Raw genomic sequence first — 22,378 nt, 5'->3', positions numbered from 1 at the left:
TAGGAGGCGGTTGTCTGTGGTCATACATGTAAGCCTATTTGTGTTCAAACAAAAAATTGCTATTTAATTTATAGATGCAGATTTTGACTCAAAATATATGTACTACAATAATGCAATAGTGTTGGTTATTTATTTATGAGGACCATCGTAGCAGTGGTAGGGACATCCCAATGATAGGGACGTCCCAATGATCACACTTAGAAAATACCAGCCCAGAGCGTGACACAACTTCACAGAAGTTTAAAAGTAATTGTGACTGATCTAGGCTCATATTTCACTTACCTCAATACATGTACAATGCTTACATCCGAAAATAAACTGACCCTAGATCAGCGCTCTTCGTCTATCACCAAAACGTATCGCGAGATGTCATATTTTATTGATTTGAAACATGGCGTCGGAAGGAGAAGCGGCCAATGCTTCTGTTGTTGAACCAGAGACCGGGGACGGGTAAGTCTCCGTTAAAACGGTGAAAGACCAGGGTTTTGGTTCATAATATATGTTTTTTGGTGGACAACCAGATCAATATTCATAAATATTGCAATTACAGCTAGCTAGCTTTCCCCCAACAAACTAGCCCGCTGGCGTTAGCCAACGTTAGCAAGCTAACTTAGATGCCTCATTAAAATGCCTTCCCAACTTGTAAGCTAACTTGTAATCGACTAGTTAAAGTATCAAGGTACAGGTTGATTTCCTTGTTCAATATCTGCTTCTAAATACATTTCTAGCATGAATCCTGCAGAACATAGCTAGCAAACCAAGGGAAAATAGCTACCTAGTTAGCTCTGGTCCTAGATGTTACGTGCGGCGTGCAGATAGATGGATGCTTAGTTAAGCAGTAGAAACAATAACAAAGCCACTTCGCCGCCCCTGTTAGGTAAAAAGCTGAGAAATGTAACTACCGAAATTCATAGACCGAACTATGGATGCAACCACTGACACTCCATGATATCAAGATTATAATTTTAACCATGTCTTGATGCGTTATAGTGTTTGTTTACATTTACTTTGTCAACAAACATTTGAGTAAAAAAGCTTGTGTTTTTGATTCTGAAGGGGTACAACAATTGAGCTAAGCTCATGAGGCATTTGAGTTATTCTTCAAAAATCAATGCGTACATATTAAGTTATACGTTCAAAAATGGATGTAATAACTGCTGATTGCGCCATTAAAGGCAGAATCTTCTTCAACCGTACACATCTTTCTCCATTACTATTGTTACTTACAAAAGGAAAAATCTCCCTGAGTGCTGACAAACTTTTCTCTGTGTACATAAACGGTCATGTATCCAAAATATGAAATAAATTACCTTTGAGCACTTTGTTTACCGCCAGACTAGCTCTGGTCCATATAAGCGCAGTCCCGACGCATGCTGATGGTCCACAGCTAGTCTTAAATATAAGAATATGAAGGTTAATGGCAGATCAGTTATCCCAGCTGTCACCATAGCTTGTAGCTAACCAGTTAATGTGCATGTCCTATCTTTGTTTACTTTCAGTGATGCTGGATTTGGGGACTTGACAGGCAACTTGGAGACTGAGTCATCGAATGGCAAAGAGGCCATGGTACTACACCTCTAATATAACAGTTCTCTGGGCATCTCTTTTCACCGACAGGAGCAATAATGAACACTTTTTCCTGTGTTCCCCTCAGGATCCGGGTAGTGAGGGTTTGGAGGCAACTGACACCCAGACAGGTTCTGGGGACGAGGAGAGCGGCAGGCACCAGGGAGAGGTGGAGCTGCAGTGTGCTCTCTGTATGAAGTGGTTCACCGCCGACACCTTCAGCATTGACACCGCGTATGTCTAGCTCACTTTGTAACTCAAACTATAGAGGCCTTTGGCTAATTGATTCTAAGACCAAGCTTGTTAGACCTTGACTTAGCCCCCTTGAGCTTGAATAACCAGGTTGAACTGGTTGAAATAAAACATTTCAGGATCAAGGTTTTTGATTAGTCTTTCTCTCTCTCTCTCTCTCTCTCTCTCCCTCCCTCTCTCTCTCTCTCTCCAGGACGTGTCTGCCTTTCATGACCAACTATGTTTTCCATTGTAACGTGTGTCATCACAGTGGCAACACCTACTTCCTCCGGAAACAAGCCAGTGGGTGTTCTCATTCAGCTGATACACTTCTGTGTGTGTGAGAGTTTGGTGATTATTGATGGTCTGTTATTGATTGATGTACTGATTGGGTGTCATTGTGTGTTTCAGACCTGAAGGAGATGTGTCTGACTGCTCTGGCTAACCTCACATGGAGCTCCAGGACTCAGGAGGAGCACCCCAAGACTATGTTCTCCAAAGACAAGGTCAGTCCTCTCAACAGTCCCAACATAGAACCCACAGCGATACACTTTGAGAAGCAATTTTGTGATCTTTGGAAATGCTTGATTTTACATGTCATGTCAAGATATTACACACAGTTTGCATATGTTTTTCATATGCTTAAAACACTGGATATGTTAATGTAATATTTTCCAGTACACACTCTCTTTCCTTGCAGGACATCATCCCGTTCATTGATAAGTACTGGGAGTGTATGACCACCCGACAGAGACCTGGAAAACTTACATGGCCCAACAACCTAGTCAAGACCATGGTGAGTATGAGAGCAACCATTTACTTACACAGATGCACCAAACGACACACATCACACTAAACCTTCACTATTACACCATTGGAAAAAGTATGTGGACTTTCATTTAGAAACAGATCCTGTCTTTATTTGACTTTTTTGGGTTTCAGAGTAAAGAGCGGGATGTGTTCTTGGTGAAGGAGCACCCAGACCCAGGCAGTAAGGACCCAGAGGAGGACTACCCCAAGTTTGGCCTGCTGGACCAGGTAGGAAAACACATCAGACATACACCCACACAAACAGTGATGCTGACAGTTGGTTGATTTTTCATCTCAGGACCTGGGCAACATTGGACCGTCTTACGACAACCAGAAACAGACCACCGCTGCTCCCACTCCCGGAGGGCTCAACGGTAACTCTAAACACATCAACACACACTGTCACACATCAACACATTCTCACTAAACACACAACACATGTCACACACACACTGTTTTTCATGGAATTAGTTATCAATGTGTCACAGAGCATAATACCACACTGAAGAAGCCCTAAAAAGTTATCATGTTATAAATGCTATATACATGCTGTGTTGCGTTCCAGGTGGACCTTCTTTCTCAGGTGAATATGATGTGGTGTTTTGGTATCTGCCTCTGAGCCCTGTGTTTCATGCAATCGTAACTCTCCAGGTAGAATTTGCCCAAAGGCACAGATCTAGGATCAGCTTAGTCTCCCCCATTCCTTACCCAAACAATTTAGGGGCAAAATGCAGTCTGACCTTTTGATCAGCATATTCAGGCAACCTCATCCTGCTCCAATTTTAACCCCATCCCTCACCTGCTCACCGCTTATGTTGGTGCCCTGAAGTGTTTACCCTTTTGATCTGGCTTTTGATTGGTGGACTGATTGAATGATATAATTTCCTCTGGCTTTCTGCTCCTGAGTTCCCGGGCTTCATTCCAATACTCTGGAACAGCCTCCTCCTTCCTTTTCTTGCCCAGTGGTGAGTGGTAAAGGAAAGATAGAAGGAGGCTGTTATTGTTGGGACACAGCCATGGTGTGAATTAATCCCTTTGCTTCCTCTGTGTGTCTGCATTTCTCCTTTAATATGTGGTGTCCCTCCCTGCTCAATCCACGCTTGTACCTCCTGGGTGACTTTTTGATGGTGCTGAAAGTGTGTGTGTGTTCTATAGTGTAACCTGTGTGTGTGGTGTGAAGGTGGTCTGGCCCCTGGCCCAGGTAAAGGTAGAGGAGCCAAGCGTAAGCAGCAGCAGCAACAACAGGAGGGCGCCACAGCTGGAGCAGCTAAGAGAACACGCAGGTACAACACAGATGTCCTTAGTGTTCTCATAGGCCTGAACTTTTTTTTTTTGTAACCTTTATTTTAACAGTGAAGACATATTGAGACCAAGGTCTCTTTTACAAATGCGCCCTTTATATACAATGTAAATATACACATTATACCCAAACTAATATATACACACACGCACTACCGTTCAAAAAAACTGCTGATTTTATGGAATATCTACATTTATCAGCAACCATCACTCCTGTGTTCCAATGGCACGTTGTGTTGGTTAATCCAAGTTTATCATTTTAAAAGGCTAATTGATCATTAAAAAACCCTTTTGCAATTATGTTAGCACAGCTGAAAACTGTTGTTCAGAATAAAGAATCAATACAATTAGCCTTCTTTAGACTAGTTGAGTGTCTGGGGCCTTGTAAACAAAAAGGGAGTGATGTAGAGCTCTATGGGTCTTTAGCGAAGTCCAGCCAACCTTTTGATACAGGATGCAGTGATTAGTCTCAGAACTGTCACCTGTAACAAATGAAGGGAACTATGGTAGATGGCATCTACACTTTGATAAATATTTTCACCGTATTCAAGGACAGATAAAAATGTTAATTGAATAATCTGCTTCCCATTGTTTAGAGAAAGTCACAATCTGTTTCTGTAGAAAACGACAACTTTAAATCTTCGCTTCTTAACCAGCTCATCTCTATGTTTTCTAAACGTCAAATCCACATCAATCCAAATGCCTAAGTATTTATATGCAGGAACACGTTATATTGGAGAATCATCTAATGAGTGAACATGTAGTTCATCTGAAACATTCTTACAAGACTTATCGGATGTATGATAATATGCCATCAATGTGACTCTCTCTATCCTCTACTTCTCCTTCCCTCACCCTTTCTGTCCATAATGCGCACTAACTCACTCCATTTTTCCTTTCTCTCCCTCTGTAGTGACCCTCTGTTCTCGGCCCAGCGTCTTCCTCCCCATGGCTACCCTCTGGAGCACCCCTTCAACAAAGATGGCTACCGCTACATCCTAGCAGAGCCAGACCCCCACGCCCCCGACCCAGAGAAACTAGAGCTGGACTGCTGGGCTGGGAAACCCATCCCCGGAGACCTCTACAGAGCCTGTCTCTACGAGAGAGTACTGCTAGCCCTGCACGACAGAGGTACACACAGGAAATCCTGTAGTGGATATGGGCTTCTCGTGATTAGCCTTACCCAGTAATGTATATTGTCACATTCTCTGAGAATTCTGTTTGTGTGTGGGGTGTCTTTGTGCGTGTGTGTATATATGTCTGCAGCCCCACAGCTGAAGATCTCAGATGATCGTCTGACAGTGACAGGGGAGAAGGGTTACTCCATGGTCAGAGCCTCCCACGGTGTCAGGAAAGGATCCTGGTACTTTGAGGTCTCTATCGATGAGATGCCCCCGGACACCGCAGCCAGACTGGGCTGGTCTCAGCCTCTGGGTTAGTACCGCACACACACACACGAATACGCAAACGAGCATACACACATGGAGACAGGATATGTAGTAACCTGTGTGTGTTGTAGGTAACCTGCAAGCCCCCCTGGGCTATGATAAGTTCAGCTACTCATGGCGTAGTAAGAAGGGGACACGGTTCCACCAGTCTGTAGGGAAACACTACTCCTCAGGCTACGGACAGGGAGACACGCTGGGCTTCTTCATAGAACTACCAGATGGCACTGAGACAGCCAAGGCACTGCCGGACACTTACAAGGACAAGGTATGTTTTCTATTTTTATTAATGATTAACTGTGAATAGCAGACATCCACTCTCTGTTGTAGTTATGAGACTTGACATCTCATCCCTGTGTGTGTGCTCTTTCAGGCGCTGATTAAGTTTAAGAGCTACCTGTACTTTGAGGAGAAGGACTATGTGGACAAGGCAGAGAAGAGCCTGAAGACTGTTACCCCCAGCAGGGTGAGGCTCCAGCATAGAACTACAACCAATAGATCAGACATTCACGTTCAAAGCAATGGCGATTATCTCAGAATGCACTGCCAATTCTTATCAAATACATTAACATAATATGTATAGGATTGGCATTTCCATTTGTTGATACTTCTGTTCTCCTCTCCAGATGCTGTTCTATAAGAATGGGGTTAACCTGGGTCTGGCCTATGAAAACCTGTTTGAGGGTCTCTACTTCCCTGCCATCTCTCTCTACCGGGGCTGTACGGTTAGTAGTGTGTGCGTGTGTGACTATTAGAAGGGTTATATTCACAGCACTGTAAGTAATACTATGTCCCAGAGGTGTATGGTGTTGTGATATGTAGCACTATCTACTCCAAGGATGCCCACTTCCTTTTTAATTACGTAGTAATGATTATCCCTCTTTTCTCCCAGGTTTCAGTTAACTTTGGACCACTTTTCAAACACCCTCCAAAAGACATCAAGTACCAGCCAGTGAGTGCACAAACACATACACAATGCATTCAGAAGTCCTTGACTTTTTCCACATTTTTGTCACTTGCCTACACACAATACCCCATAGTGTTAAAGTGAAATTGTTTTTCAAAATTTTTACAAATTAATATAAATGAAAAGCTGAAATGTCTTGAGTCAATAAGTATTCAAACCCTTTGTATGGCAAGCCTAAATAACTTCAGGAGTAAACATGTGCTTAAAAATTATCATAATAAATTGCATGGACTAATAATGGTGTTTAACATGATAATGTTAAATTATGTTTTAATGGTGTTTAACCTCACCTCTGTACCCCACATATGGAATTATCTGTAAGGAACTTCAGTCGAGCAGTACATTTCAAACGCAGATTCAACCACTAAGACCAGGGAGGTTTTCCAATGCCTCTAAAGATGGGCACCTATTGGTAGAGTGGTAAAACAAAAAGTAGACACTGAATATCCCTTTGAGGATGCTGAAGTTATTAGTTACACTTTGAATGGTGTATCAATACACCCAGTCACTACAAAGATACAGGAATCCTTCCTGACTCAGTTGCCAGAGAGGAAGGAAACCACTCAAGGATTACACCATGTGGTCAATGGTGACTGTAAAACATTTACAGAGTAATGGCTGTGATAGGAGATAACTGAGGGTGGATCAACAACATTGTTAAGCACAGGCAAAATCCTAGAGGAAAACCTGGTTCAGTCTGCTTTCTATCAGACACTTGGAAATTAATTCACCTTTCAGCAGGACAATAACCTAAAACACAAGGCCAAATATACACTGGAGTTGCTTACCAAGAAGACAAGAAGAATGTTCCTGAGTGGCAAAGTTAGTTTTGACTTAAATCTATGGCAAAACCTGAGAAATTGTTGTCTAGCAATGATCAACAACCAATTTGACAGAGCTTGAAGAATTTTTGAAATAATAATGGACAAATGTTGCTCAATCCAGGTGTGGAAAGCTCTTAAGAGACTTACCCAGCAAGACTCACAGCTGTAATCGATGCCAAAGGTGCTTCTACAAAGTATTGACTCAAGGGTGTGAATACTTATGTAAATAATTTCTGTATTTAATTTAAAATACAGTTGTAAACATTTCTAAGAACATGTTTTCACTTTGGGGTATTGTTTTTAGATGGGTTAGAGAAAAAACAATCAAATCCAATTTGAATTCAGGCTGTAATAAGTCAAGGTCTATGAATATTTCCTGAAAGCACTGTACATATACTTATTTGTATTTAATTAGACAAGAAATATAGATACTTGTAGTTTTGATGTCACTGAGGTTGTAGGTTTGATTGATTTGTGTGTGTGTGTGTTTGTGTCCTCAGATGAGTGATATGGGCTGGGGAGCGGTGATCGAACATACACTGGCTGACATGTTGTATCACGTAGAGACGGACGTAGACGGACGACGTAGCCCTCCCTGGGAAGGATAAACGCACACCTCCAGAGATCAACACACACACAGATGGCCAGTTGAGTGTTTGGACAGGCATGGAGGAGTCCATTCCATCATTTATAGGTGGGTTGATGTCAACCTGAACATGAACACTTTGCAGTCTCTCTGTGGTGTCCCTTAAACATTGTCATTGGTAATTTAAATCAGCTGTACCCTTCTATTGAACAAGATGTGTGTGATCTAAAATGAGACTTGCTTGTCTGAACAACTCTTTTTGGTGTATGAAGCACTTTAGGTGTTCCAGCACTATAAAATAATGTATGTATGGACAAATTCAAATTCATTGTCCATTTTTGTCAAACACCCCAGATATTCTTAGTTCCAGATATTATTTCTTCAAGCAAATGAACATATTCTGTTTTTATTCATTTCCTGCCAGCTGGTCTCAAGCTAGGGTTCCATACTATTGGCCACAGATCTTCATGCAAATATGATACAAATCTGACTGGTTGCGAATTAGTCTGCGTGGCGACGTAGTGCACATAAAAATAACTTTTGTGGTTAAATTCCTATGTACCGAATAAAAACCAAAATCAAGTTAAATGGGTTTTCATTGCATTTTCAACTCTACTGATGGTTTTGTCACAGAACAAATTGTGTTACGTAGTGAATGTGCCCATTCAAGTATTGGCATGTGCGGTCCAGTCAGCAGCTCGCACATACAGTGTGGGTATAGTCTACATGTGAGATTATTATGAACAAAAGTGCAAGATTATTTTTAATTTGTCAAATGGCATGCCTCAATCATCATGTCACCAGAATAAGACCCTCGATATGTATTGGAAAGGAGCACCAAGCTTATCGCCTTCCACTTTCACCACGCTGTGAAGTTTACCATAATTTATTTCATTTGTAGCCTAATAAACTTAATTCTTTCCCTAGTCGTAGTGTGAGGACCACACACGTCATCACGTGACTCTCAAATTTACTTCGATATGATGGTTATTATATCAATATTTGCCCTTGAAAGCATTTCCACCGCCATTACTCGCATAGTTCAGACACAAAAAATATCCCACCTTGTCTAATGTGTTTTGTTTTGTCCATATTTGTAAAGTTTACCAACAAATTTGCTGTTTCCATCAGGCCTGATGTGACATTTTTTACCCAGCGTACTTTACGAGCATAAAAAGGTTGGATAGAAACCTGGTTACAGATGTGAAATATTAAGGTTTGGTCTTGTTTTAACAATTGACTTTTGTTTTACTTTCATGCTGTTTTTAATAAAGTAAAGATTTGGAAAGATTTGTTTTAAAGGTTTTTATACTAAGGTTACGTAAACACACGGGTACAAAATCAGAACAATCTTAGCTGAGGTTCTCTCTGATCTGACTCATGCAGAAATAAGATGACCACCTCCTGGATGATAGTACGGGGGTGGTCTCTTTGGCCTGAGCTGGTGAACGATAGATGGAATGGCCCAGGCACTCTAACGTCTGTTGCAGCTTTGGCTTTAGTCCATTGGCTGTAGTGCTGTGCCTCCACCACTAGATTGTAGTGCTGAGCAGGCTAGCTGAGTCCATGGTGCTGCTGTCTGACTTGTGTCTTCTGCTGCCTGACTCCTCTGAATGCTGCAAGCACAACAACATAGACAATCAGTATCTATTAATTTTACTCTACACCAGGTAAACTGTGTGAGAGAATGTTCTCATTTACAACGACAGTTGCAGTGGAGAGAGGGGTTGAGTGAGCCACTAGGAAGCCCAACCAACAGGTGTGTGTCCTACATGTCTGCGGAATAAGCGGTCCAGCAGGCTGCGTTTGGGGCTCAGTGGGGCAGGGGTCTGGGTCCAGTCCAGGTCAGGGGGTCTGGAACCCTGAGGCCCGAACACATTCAGCTCCTTGAAACAACCCATCTCTATCATCTATGAGAGGATAAGAGAGTGAGGGTAAGTAGTTAGTCATCTCAATTTGCATATGACCAAACCATACCTGACCTCAAATTGCTACCAATATGATTACATTTAATTGAAATAAGTTTAATGTAATTGAATTTAACAGAACTAAATGAAATGTAATAATCTGCAAGTTGGGTTGACCTCTGTCTGCCAGGGTATGGCCACGGAGCCTGTGTTAAACTTGATGTAGAAGTCGTTGTCTGCCCTCTCCAAAATGACTCCTTTTACTGTGGAGAACTCATCAATGTCCTGAACATCCTGGCAGTACACTGCTCTGGGCTGGAGAGAGTGAAGGGGGGGTGGAAAGATGGAGAGGACATAGGGAGGGAGAAGTATTCTTACTACAACATCTAGCATCCCATATTATATCATTTTAATTGCAGTTTTACAGATTATTTAGTCTGTCTACCACATACTATAGCGGTTAAAGTTAGCAAGCGGTGCCGATGCACCAAATCTGGAACCAACAGGACCCTGAACATCTTCTACCCCCAAGACATTAGACTGCTAAATAGTTAAACAAATAGCTAACTGGACTATCCATATTTGCACTAACTCTTTTGACTCATCACATACACTGTGGCTACTTCTTATTATCTATCCTGCTGCCTAGTCACTTTACCCCTACCTATATGTACATTTCTACCTCGTACCCCTGTACATCAACTCGGTACTGGTACCTCGTGTATATAGCCAAGTTATCGTTACTTATTGTGTATTTATTCCTTGTAATTATTATTATTATTTTTTATTATCTGCATTGTTGGGAAGGGCCTGTAAGTAAGCATTTCACTGTTAGTCTACACCTGTTTTCAAAGTATGTGAAAAATAACATTTGATTTGAGTTAGGGTATTTACATCCGGTTTGAAGGGTGGCTCAATGACTCCGGCCTCCAACCTCCTGAAGTTGATGTTTCTGAAGAAGGGATGGGACTTAATCCCATACACCCCACTCCCCTGACACCCCAGCCTATGTCTTGGGTCTTTAGTCAACAGCTGAGAGCACAAGAGATGGAAAAAGGATGAGAGAAAGTGAAGGAAAGAGAGAAGAAGAGAGAAAGGGGGAGACGAGAGAACATCCATGCAGTTACAATGTAGAACAGAATTTGCTCGTTGACAGGTTTCATGTCAAATCAGAGTAAAACTGTAGTCTTACCAAGCGACAGAAGTCTTTCGTCTCGTTGCTAAATATCTTTCCGTACTCCTCCTCCTCCTCCTGTATCCTTCTCTCCATCTCCTTTCCTATCAATCGCTCCCCCTTTCTCTTGAATGGGGATCGTCCTGCCGTCATTTCGTACACAAGGCAGCCCAGGCCCCACCAATCAGGGCTCAACCCGTAGTAGTCGTTGCCAATCACCTCTGGAGCTGAGGGGAAGAAGGAGGGGTTTGGAAATGTTGGTTCACTGTTGTTGCTCCCAAATTATATATCCAATGAGGCTCAGTGATAGTACAACATCTGGAGGTAAACTGTGATGTCATTTTTTTTTATCATGATAGCAAACACGTTGCAATATTTTGACCACCATGGGGATATTTGGCATCTAAAAAGTGTGCAAGTATTCTCATGATCTTTCATACACCCTGTATCTGTGTATTCTGCTAGATATGAGTAGACCACCTGAAAGTGTACAGTAGTTTAGAGCCACGTACCCATGTATCCCAGGGTGCCCACCCTGCCTCGTACCAGATTCCCCTCAGATAGTGTCACCGCCAGGCCCAGGTCTGAGATACGGATGTGCCCTGAGAGGGGTGGGAGATCAGTGGACCATTATTCATACAGCAAAGGGTAGCCACACATTTTCAAGAGATTTTCACTCGTGGAAAATGTCACGTAATAGATTTGATGAAAATCCCTGTCATGGAAAACCTCTCACGGAACACAGAGTACATGAGGGGAAGGAGAAGGATGGTTCTGGCATATGACGTGGCAGTGTGTACTGGTGTGTTTGTGTGTGTCAGTGGAGGCTCCTCAGAGGACGAAGGGGAGGACCATCCTCCTTCGAGAATTTCATAAAAATAGTAAAACATTAAAGGTATCCTTTTTTAGATAAAACTATACTAAATATATTCACGTCACCAAATAATTAAAACACTGTTTTGCAATGGTCTACAGTAGCCTCAACAGCACTCTGCAGTGTAGCTGGAGGACAGCTAGCTTCTGTCCTCTTATGGGTACATTGATTTAAATACAAAACTTAGGAGGCTCATGGTTCTCACCCCCTTCTATAGACTTACACAGCAATTATGACATCTTCTGGAGGACGTTCTCCAGCCTATCAGAGCTCTTGCAGCATGAACTGACATGTCTACCCAATTAAAGGATCAGAGAATGAATCTAGTAGTGAAAGCATAAGCTACAGCTAGCTAGCACTGCAGTGCATAAAATGTGGTGAGTAGTTGACTCAAAGAGAAAGACAATTAATTTCTTCACAAATGAAGGAGAAGCAGGAGAGAAATCGAGAGAGCTATATTTCGTAATTTTTCACTTTCACTTAGCTATTTAGCTAACAAATGCAGCTAGCTAGCTAGTTTAGCCTACTCAAACACCTGGCTCAAACAGAGGGATGCTATGTTAGCTAGCTGGCTATGAATATCCAACACAACACTGGAACTCTTCCAATTCAAGGTAAGCTTTTGGCTTGACTAGTTTATTGCCACCAGGCCCGCCAGTGTAACTGCTAAACTGCTTATTGAACTGCTTACTGACTGTACACTAACGTTACTACATGATTGTAGCGGGTTTACTAACACCTTCGTTCTATTAGCTATGTTGACTATGACATTACTTTAGCTAATATGGTGACAACAATGCAGGCTGTGTGTAGCGATTATGGTTTGGCTTGGAAAGGCTTTTTCGCCTGGTAACATACAGCTGATGTGTTGTGCATTGAATTCCACAAGCGAAGGGAAAAGGTGAGAGGAGTAGAGTGCATAGATGCGAGAAGGAATACAACGTGGCTGCTATGAAAGTGAACTGTTTTTACGTGTGATCAGGGATGTATTCATTGTCTGTATTCGATTCTTAAACAGAAGCAAATGGAACGAAACAGGGATAAACATGACTAAATCTGTCCAATAAAAACTCTTGTTTGCAGCTGTTGGACTAATGATTACACTCTAGATCAGCTAGATGCAGGCAAGAGTGTGCAAGGCAGTATTGAACCTGTCACCGTCTGTCACCTCAAATTTCTCTCGATCTGACCGCACCTACATTGTAAACTTTCATTCATAGGCTAGGTCGTAGCAAACTCATGATGTGTGTGTATAGGGGGAAAATAATATCTTCCTCATCTTAAATGGCACCGACCGCCACTGGTGTATGTGTGTATCATGTGAGATTGTAACTAGTAACTGAGGTATGCTTGGTATCGTCTACATGCGCTTCCAAGTTTCCAAACACGCTGCCAAGCTTGGAACAGGTAACAATAAGATTATCTAAAGATAGACTAGAACTGGTTGTCACACAGTGTATATTCACTTCCAGATAGACCAACCGCCCATGTTTGTGATTGTGAGAAAATCAAATCTTAAATTTCATCACCAGGATATCCTGCTTAGGGAAACTACAGTGCCCTCAGAAAGTATTCACACCCATTGACATTTTACACATTTTGCCTGAATTTAAAATAGATTAAATTTAGATTTTGTGTCACTGATCTACTGTACACACAGTACCCCATAATGTAAAAAATGAAAAGCTGAAATATCTTCAGTCAATAAGTAATCAAACCTTTTGTTATTGCAAGCCAAAATAAGTTCAGGAGTAAAAATGTGTTTGATAATAATAAGTTGCATGGACTCACTCTGTGCAATAATAGTGTTTTAACACGATTTTTAAATGTCACTACATAGATACAGGTGTCCTTCCTAACTCAGTTGCCAAAGAGCAAGGAAACCACTCAGGGATTTCACCATGAGGTCAATGGTGACTGTAAAACATTTACAGAGTTTAAAGGCTGTGATAAGAGAACTCTGAGGATGGATCAACAACATTGTAGTTACTCCACAATACATTTTTAACCTTTATTTAACTAGGCAAGTAGGTTAAGAACAAATTCTTATTTACAATGACGGGCCAATTGTGCGCCACCCTATGGGACTCCCAATCACAGCCAGATGTGATGCAGCCTGGATTCAAACCAGGGAAACATCTATGCATTGAGATGCAGTGCCTTAGACCACTGCGCCACTCGGGAGCTAACATAAATGACAGAGTGAAAAGAAGGAAGCCTGTACAGAATGTACACAATATTCCAAAACATGCATCCTGTTTGCAATAAGACACTAAAGTAATGCTGCAAAAAATGTGGCAAAGAAATGAACTTATTGTCCTGAATACAAAGCATTATGTTTGGGGCAAATCCAACACATCACTGAGTACCACTCTTCATATTTTCAAGCATGGTGGTGGCTGCATCATGTTATGGGTTTACTTGTCATCGGAAAGTTTTTTTTCTTTTTATAAAAAGAAAGGAATAGTTCAGTCTGATGGGAGACATATACATTGGAGTTGCTTACCAAGACGGCATTAAATGTTCCTGAGTGGCTTAGTTACAGTTTTGACATAAATCGTCTTGAAAACCTATGGCAAGATTTGAAAATGGCTGTCTAGCAATGATCAACTTGACAAAGCTTGAATCATTTTTTAAAGAATAATTTGCAAATATTGCACAATCCAAGTGTGCAAAGCTCTTTGAGACTTACTCAGAAAGACTCACAGCAGTAATTGCTCCCAAAGGTGATTGTAAAATGTATTGACTCGGGGTTGAATACTTATATAATCAAGTGTTTTATTTACCATGAATAGTGGTTAGAGCATTAGGCCAGTAACCAAAAGGTTGCTAGATCAAATCCCTGAGCTGACAAGGTAAAAATCTGTCGTTCTGCCCCTGAACAAGGCACTGTTCCTAGGCTGTCATTGGAAATAAGGATTTGTTCTCAACTGACTTGCCTAGTTAAATAATAATAACAAAATACCATGAATAAAAATGTCAGAAATCTAAATTTTCTTCCACTTTGACATTGTATTTTGTGTGGATCGTTGACAAAAAAACTTTGTAACGCAACAAAATGTGGAAAACATCAAGGGGTGTGAATACTTTCTAAAGGTGGATCCTACATGGCTAGAATGTGAAGAATAAGGAAGAATTATTTGGGTCTGAAGCACATGTATTGATTGTGATATCATTAAAGTGTGCCTACCGTTGTCATCCAGAAGGATGTTCTCTGGTTTTAGATCCCTGAAACAAAGAACAGAAATCAGTACAATGCCTTTTCAATGTCACATTAATCCATTTTAGCATACAGAGACTTCTCCACCCTTTTCCAGAAGTGTGCAAAATGTGTGCAAACACTTTCTCGCATGGATTTAACAATGATGGAAACTCCCTCCAGTCAATGCTTACACCGATCTTACGCTTTTAAAAAGGATGTAGAATCAGGATGGAGCCAGTGTCTACTGACCTGTAGACAATGTTCATCTGGTGGAGGTGGTGGAGACCACAGCAGACCTCAGCAGCATAGAACTGAACCCTGTCCTGCTCCAGGCCTGAAGTACCCATGTTATAGATGTGGAACCGCAGGTCTCCTCCGTTCATTATGGTCAGCACCAGACAGAGAGACTGTTTGGTTTCATACGCGTACGCCAGACTGACCTAGAGAGAGAAAGAAAGACAGAGCGTTAGAGGAAGAGAGGAGAGAGAGAATGAAAGAAAAGGACGGAGAAAGAAGAATGGAGAGTGAGAAGAGGATGAAGAAAGAGAAGAGGAAGGAGAGAAAGAGAAGAGGATGGAGAGAGAGAAGAGGAAGGAGAGAAAGAGAAGATAGAGAGAGAGAAGAGAAAGGAGAGAATGAGAAGAGGATAGAGAGAGGGAGAAGAGGATGGAGAGAGCGAGAAGAGGATGGAGAGAGCGAGAAGAGGATGGAGAGAGGCAGAAGAGGATGGAGAGAGAAGAGGATGGAGAGAGGGAGAAGATGGAGAGAGAGAGAGAAGAGAAAGGAGAGAATGAGAAGAGGATGGAGAGAGGGAGAAGAGGATGCATAGAGAGAAGAGGAAGGAGAGAGTGAGAAGAGGATGGAGAGAGAGAGACAGAAAAGAGGATGGAGAGAGGGAGAAGAGGATGGAGAGAGAGAGAAAAGAGGATGGAGAGAGGGAGAAGAGGATGGAGAGAGAGAGAAGTGGAAGAGAGGAGGGAGAGAGAGAAGAGGATAGAAAGAGAGAGAAGAGGATGGAGAGAGAGAGTCCTACCACAAATCTGCTGTTAAGTGTCTCTAGTATCTGTTTCTCATTGAGGGCCATGGCCTCTCCTTTCCCCTTCTTCACGTGAGTCTTCTCCAGCTTCTTACACGCATACATCTTCCCAGAGGCACGTGCCTGGAATGCCCACACCTGGGGGAGAGGGGAGGGAGGAAGGAAGGGAGAAAAGGATAGAGGGGGAGATTGTATGAGACGAATCCTCTCTATCAAATTTGTTGTTACACATGTGCATCTGAAGTTAGAGTTGGGTCAATGTTTTCTGATTTGGGATTTTTCTCAGAAAAATTGTGAAAACATGTTCGTCTGTTCACTCTGAGGAAAAAGGTGCTATCTAGAACCTAAATTGTCTCATCGGCTGTCCCTATAGGATAACCCTTCAAGAAACCTTTTTGGGTTAAATGAGGAACCGTTTCCACAGAGGGTTATACATGAAACCAAAAAGGTTTCTACCTCGAACAAAAAAAGGTCCTCCTATAGGGACAGCCGAATATGGGGATAGCCAAAGAACCCTTTTGGAACCCTTTTTTCTAAGAGTGTAGTGAAAGCAGCCTTACCTCCCCGAAGCCTCCCTTGCCAAGCAACCTGTACTGTCTGAAGATGTGTTTGGTAACAGGCTGTCTGGGGGGAGAGAAATACACAGAGTGACTGGTGTCAAGCATTTGTGGTCATGTCTCACTTAGTTTGATTATTCAGTCAAACGCACACATGTCCATATGCACTGACCTCTCTACCATCTTCCACTGCAGGAAACGGTCAAAGTACATGCTCTGCTGGTACTGAAGGAAGGGGGCACCGCTCAGGTACTCATGGAGGTCACTGTAAAAACACAGTAAGCGGAGGTGAATTCCCAGAACACACAGCCCCTCACAGATAGGCGAGGGAAGGGTGAGAGCAAGATGGAGGACATTGTGGTAAAGGTCAGAGAGACTCACTCTGTGCAGTCAATGAAGACTTCTCTACTGTGCTGCTCCTCCAGACTCTCCCTACACTTCTCACCATAGCGCTCTACTACCTGTACACACTCAGATGACTGGCAAGAGAACATACACATATACAATTAACTTGCAAAAATCTCAAGTGAGAAATCAACCTTTAGTGTGTGTGTGTGTGTGTGTGTGTGTGAGAGAGAGTGTTTAAAGACGGTACCTGTCTACTGAGGAACCTGTTAATGATTTGCATGCCAAAACTCATCTTCTCCTCATCTGACTTCACCTCATACTCCCCCTGTAGAAATTCAAACATTTCTGGACTTATAATTCTTGTTTTGTCAACATGAATAATGACATTTTAATGGTCCCTGTCCCTGTCTATTATCTAACACTGATTGGTATTTTTTGTATTTTATTAGGATTGCTGGATCATTCTTCATGAATGACCCAGGTCACTAACCTTCAGCAAGGCCCAGGCCAACGAGGAAAAGCAGAGAGTTATGAATAAGAGTTATTTTTAACCCAGCAGACATATCTTATTTTTTTATTACAGTAACATACCATTTCTAAGAATGTTATCATACTAGAATTATTTCCTGGCTGTGAGCCCAAAAACACACACACCGTTCAGATATATGACATCACTTTGCTGTGACACCGGTCTGTCAGCAGAGCGTACTGTAAAACCTGCTTGCAGAATTATATCTGATCATTTCCCACAATATGGACCATACCACCTCTTCCATAGTGAATAAGGCCTATAGTGGATCATACCATTTTGTCCAATAGGGAGTTGCAGTGCCGCAGCTCAGGTTTGCTCTGACAGAAGAGACGGAATAGTTGTCTGCCGATAGGCTGCTTCACACACAGACTGTAGTAGTCTCGCTCTGAAACACACACATTACACATATAAAACATGCATGCACAGACATACAAACACAAACTAACGCACACAAACACACACACACACACACACTGACCGAGGGTTTTTGCCAGCTCCATACACTGGCTGATGTGAGGGAAGCGCAGCATGTCTTTCCATTTCCAACTCCTGCCTTTTCCCCCTCCACCTAGAGAGAGATGGAACAGGGGAGAGAAGGGTGAAAGAAGGAGGTAAGAAATGGTGGCAGATAGCCTAGCGGTGAAGAGCATTAGGCCAGTAACTGAAAAGACGCTGGTTCGAATCCACAAGCCAACAAGGTGAAGAGTCTGTTGACGTACACTTGTGCAACGTACTTAACCCTAATTCTTCTGTTAAGAGCATCTGCTAAAATGGGGAAGGAAAAATAGTATGAGAAATTTGATATTACAGCTGAGCTGTCATTCATTTACTGTTTTTCATACCCAAAAGCATGTGAGCTCATTCAACTCTTTGGTTATGTGTTGTATGTAATATGTTAAAATGGGGCCTCAGAAAGAAAACAAAGAAATAAAAACTATCAGCAGTAAGACCAAACATATCCAACTGGACCGATTCATCCTTGTAGTTGTATAGTTACAACCTTATAACCTAAAGGTCTTTCCTGTTTACTTGTTCACCTCAACATACAGAAAAAAAGACTACAATCAGTCTGTCAACAACAGCCTTTGGTCCTGTGTGTGTGTGTGTGTGTGTGTGTGTGTGTGTGTGTATAGAAGTTCCTCGTCAGTCAGGTTCCAGCCCTGGCATCCATCCACTCCAAAGAGAAATCTATAAATAGGTATGGAGCAGGAACAAACCTGTTGGACCACATAGCACTGCAAACCACACCACACACACACACACACAGTGCAGCACTGTGATAAAATTGCTGATCCTGCCTACAGGTGTCACCTACTGATGATGATATTCACAGAACCTAGGAAGGAATCCAACCTGTTGGTTATGTTTGTGACCTCACTCTTCCCACACACATACAACCCTGAGCCTGTCACCCTGCTACCTTTCACACAGCTGTATTGAGCCTGTCACCCTGCTACCGTTCACACAGCTGTATTGAGCCTGTCACCCTGCTACCGTTCACACAGCTGTATTGAGCCTGTCACCCTGCTACCTTTCACACAGCTGTATTGAGCCTGTCACCCTGCTACCTTTCACACAGCTGTATTGAGCCTGTCACCAGACATTTGTTCAGCTCACCAAAACACATAGTGTGTGTGTGTTTTCCTGTGACACATACAATATGAGTGTACTTGGGCACCTGCTCCACATCATCCACCCAAATGATTGATTTCTCCTGTAGCCTGTAGCAAAATGTGTTGCATCTTAATATACGGTGTGTGTGGCTACTACTTTGTCATTTAGCAAGGTTTCACCCATGACCCATAGAATACAAACAGGATATCTATTAGTAGAGACATCTGACTTTCTACCTGCTTTCGAGAGAGATTGGGGTTGTTTAACAAGGACAGAAAGCTAATTTATTACATCCTGCTTCTAAAGAATGTGATGTGATGAATCCCCTACCACGTCATTAAGGTAATCACTGATCTGACATCATTTAGATGGTGAAAGCAGGTTAGATAAGTGAATATTTCAAGTAATGAAGTGTGTGTGTGTGTGTGTGTGTGTGTGTATATATGGGAAAAAGAAACTTGAGGAAGTAGTACTGTATAAAATCCCTGCTAGTTCATTCTAAGTGTCAATCAGTCCACTTTTGTTTGTGATCAAATCTTTATACATTTTTTTTCTTGTTGGGGGGCACATGCACAACACACACATTCATATCATTTAATAGTTTGTTTGCATCACAGAGCCAAAAAGTAACAATACATTCAGTGTGTAAAGAAAAAATAACCCCCAAAAAAGAAGGGTGCCTCCATCCCCAACTCCCCAATCACCCAGTCCTCTTTCATCATACATCCTTTCCTCATTCCTTCACCACCTACATTGTTCCTCAGAAGGGAGCAACACATTCATAAGAATGGCAATACGGTTAAGAATTACAAGGGTGCACTGCAATCTCACCCATAGCCTGTCATGTTAAAATGTAGCCTACTGCAACCCACCCTACTCACCTGTGACACCACAGCACTGTAACAGAGGGCAACACAAACTGGAATAATATTGAGCTCTGAACACACCACTACTCAATCAAGGTGGAAACAGGCTACCTCTAACTTGTCTTTCTATGTTTCTCTAAACTTCTTCAACTAACTATAAGAGACATCAAACATTACTGACTTCCCTGGTTAAAGATACAACTAATAAATAAAGACAGACATGATGACAAGTGACAAACAGAAAATGTGTGTGCTTGCTAAAAAAAAGTATTGTATAGTGAAATATGAAGTAGTAGGCTAGTATTTACTGCAGCCTAAATTTTTACTGCACCTATATAGGTGTCTTTCTTACCTCCTCTGGCTCTGATGAGTGCGCTGTTCGCCACCATACTATCTATCTCCATTGCTGCAGAGGGATGTGGACCATACAACAACAACAAATCACAACTGGAACAACTTTCGTTTTTCTCTCCTTTTCCTTATTCAAAAAATCCGTCTTCAAAGACAGGTTTAACCATCCCCCAGAAGATGTACAGTCAGTCTGGTTCTCTTTCTCAAGCCAAGATAGATTCCATATATAAATGAAAGTGTTAGTAAACAAAATACTGAACATGTAAAAACGATGTAGCCTATTCGTTTAAAAAGTGCGATAAAGTTTGCGTCACTAATCTGTCGAGAGGGAGTGTTAGAAACTGAATGTTATTGGCAACATATTTGTCTACACTAAACTGAAACACCGAGTAGGCGTAGAGATGCTTATCTAAAATCTTCATATACAGTCATTGTGTGAAATAGAACAAGCACGTCCTCTGCTGGTGATATATAAAACGACAGCACTGTCAGCGTGTCCCTTTAAGTTTTCCGTCAGTTTCGTTGTCAACGGATGACTCAACGCTGTACACGTCAGCTATCTCAGCGACTGAAATGACTGCAACACTTAAGAGTTAAGGTTAGTTTCAGAGTGGGTGGCAAGTTAGTCCTAAATATTTCCAAACTAAAAGCATTGTATTTGGGACAAATCATTCACTAAACCCTAAACCTCAACTAAATATTGTAATGAATAATGTGAAAATGTAACAATTTGAGGTGACTAAACTACTTGAGTAACCCTGGATTGTCATGGTCAAAACATATTGATACAGTGGCTAAAATGGGGAGAAGTTTTTCCATAATAAAGCTTTGCTCTGCCTTCTTAACAGCACTATCAACAAGGCAGGTTTTTATTTATTTATTGTTATTTATTTTATAACAACACACAAGGCAGGTCCTACAGGACCTAACTACTGTTCAGTTGTGTGGTCACGTGCCACAAAGAGGGACTTGTGTGAAAATTGTGTGAAAGGCATTGATTGACATGTTGAATGCACCGAGCTGTCTGTTTGAACTACTGGCACACAGCTCAGAAACCCATGCGTACCCCACAAGCTCTCCCTCGCCCTCCATTTGCTAAATCTGACCACAACTCTATCCTCCTGATTCCTGCTTAGAAGCAGCAATTAAAGCAGGAAGCACCAGTGACTCGGTCTATAAAAAAGTGGTCAGATGAAGCAGATGCTAAACTACAGGACTGTTTTGCTATCACAGACTGGAACATGTTCCGGGATTCTTCCGATGGCATTGAGGAGTACACCACATCAGTCACTGGCTTCATCAATAAGTGCATCGAGGACGTCGTCCCCACAGTTACTGTACATACATATCCCAACCAGAAGCCATGGATTACAGGCAACATTCACAAAATGTGAAAGGGTAGAGCTGCTGCTTTCAAGGTGCGGGACTCTAACCTGGAAGCTTACAAGAAATCCTGCTATGCCCTGCGACGAACCATCAAACAGGCAAAGCGTCAATACAGGGCTAAGATTGAATCATACTACACCGGCTCCGACGCTCATCTTATGTGGCAGGGCTTGCAAACTATTACAGACTACAAAGGGAAACACAGCCGCGAGCTGCCCAGTGACACGAGCCTACCAGACGCGCTAAATCACTTCTATGCTCGCTTCGAGGCAAGCAACACTGAGGCATGCATGAGAGCATCAGCTCTTCCGGTCGACTGTGTGATCACACTCTCCGTAGCCGACGTGAGTAAGACCTTTAAACAGATCAACATACACAAGGCTGCGGGGCCAGACGGATTACCAGGATGTGTGCTCCGGGCATGTGCTGACCAACTGGCTGGTGTCTTCACTGACATTTTCAACATGTCCCTGATTGAGTCTGTAATACCAACATGTTTCAAGCAGAGCACCATAGTCCCTGTGCCCAAGAACACAAAGGCAACCTGCTTAAATGACTACAGACTCACGTCCATAGCCATGAAGTGCTTTGAAAGTCTGGTCATGGCTCACATCAACACCATTATCCCAGAAACCCTAGACCCACTAAAATTTGCATACCGCCCAAACAGATCCACAGATGAGGCAATCTCTATTGCACTCCACACTGCCCTTTCCCACCTGGACAAAAGGAACACTTATGTGAGAATGCTATTCATTGACTACAGCTCAGTGTTCAACACCATAGTCCCCTCAAAGCTCATC

At 42.2% G+C, this 22,378-nt stretch overlaps 2 protein-coding genes across 3 annotated transcripts; one reads left to right on the top strand and one right to left on the bottom strand.

The window, feature by feature from the left end:
* The first annotated feature begins 320 nt into the window (after positions 1–320).
* Positions 321–9,016, top strand: LOC110523394 (set1/Ash2 histone methyltransferase complex subunit ASH2). Of its 2 annotated transcripts, XM_021602056.3 has the most exons (17): positions 321–450; positions 1,500–1,566; positions 1,655–1,800; positions 2,012–2,100; positions 2,209–2,303; positions 2,498–2,593; positions 2,740–2,835; positions 2,906–2,981; positions 3,173–3,190; positions 3,788–3,890; positions 4,820–5,037; positions 5,173–5,340; positions 5,426–5,619; positions 5,725–5,817; positions 5,978–6,076; positions 6,244–6,303; positions 7,643–9,016. In XM_021602056.3, the coding sequence occupies exons 1-17, from the start codon at positions 392–394 to the stop codon at positions 7,748–7,750; spliced, it is 1,785 nt and encodes a 594-aa protein (XP_021457731.2). In that variant the 5' UTR covers positions 321–391; the 3' UTR covers positions 7,751–9,016. The 2 variants fall into 2 exon arrangements, with proteins under 2 accessions (XP_021457731.2, XP_021457732.2); XM_021602057.3 differs by lacking the exon at positions 3,173–3,190.
* LOC110522817 (G protein-coupled receptor kinase 5) lies at positions 8,970–20,630 on the bottom strand. The gene is made up of 16 exons (XM_036977023.2): positions 20,191–20,630; positions 17,837–17,926; positions 17,631–17,743; positions 17,074–17,151; positions 16,860–16,957; positions 16,651–16,743; positions 16,482–16,545; positions 15,919–16,059; positions 15,135–15,325; positions 14,874–14,911; positions 11,322–11,411; positions 10,828–11,036; positions 10,530–10,667; positions 9,813–9,950; positions 9,501–9,638; positions 8,970–9,344 (listed from the first exon to the last, which is right to left on the bottom strand). The coding sequence occupies exons 1-16, from the start codon at positions 20,240–20,242 to the stop codon at positions 9,261–9,263; spliced, it is 1,755 nt and encodes a 584-aa protein (XP_036832918.1). The 5' UTR covers positions 20,243–20,630; the 3' UTR covers positions 8,970–9,260.
* Between the last annotated feature and the right edge of the window lie 1,748 nt (positions 20,631–22,378).

Source organism: Oncorhynchus mykiss, chromosome 5 (assembly GCF_057628025.1).
Source record: "Oncorhynchus mykiss isolate SJ-2025 chromosome 5, ASM5762802v1, whole genome shotgun sequence".
Lineage (NCBI taxonomy): Eukaryota > Metazoa > Chordata > Actinopteri > Salmoniformes > Salmonidae > Oncorhynchus > Oncorhynchus mykiss.
Note: the sequence above shows the minus strand (reverse complement) of the source record. Positions and strands in the feature narration are given on the sequence as shown.

What these genes read in the sequence shown, in the direction of transcription:
- LOC110523394 (XM_021602056.3), top strand. Translation starts at nt 392, where the DNA reads ATGGCGTCGGAAGGAGAAGCGGCCAATGCTTCTGTTGTTGAACCAGAG. An exon ending in ACAACCTAGTCAAGACCATG is followed by an intron (nt 2,594 to 2,739) that starts GTGAGTATGAGA and finishes TTTGGGTTTCAG; the next exon opens with AGTAAAGAGCGGGATGTGTT. An exon ending in AGTTTGGCCTGCTGGACCAG is followed by an intron (nt 2,836 to 2,905) that starts GTAGGAAAACAC and finishes TTTTCATCTCAG; the next exon opens with GACCTGGGCAACATTGGACC.
- LOC110522817 (XM_036977023.2), bottom strand. Translation starts at nt 20,242, where the DNA reads ATGGAGATAGATAGTATGGTGGCGAACAGCGCACTCATCAGAGCCAGA. An exon ending in ACTCATCAGAGCCAGAGGAG is followed by an intron (nt 17,927 to 20,190) that starts GTAAGAAAGACA and finishes ATCTCTCTCTAG; the next exon opens with GTGGAGGGGGAAAAGGCAGG. An exon ending in AGCCACCCTTCAAACCGGAT is followed by an intron (nt 9,951 to 10,529) that starts GTAAATACCCTA and finishes CACTCTCTCCAG; the next exon opens with CCCAGAGCAGTGTACTGCCA.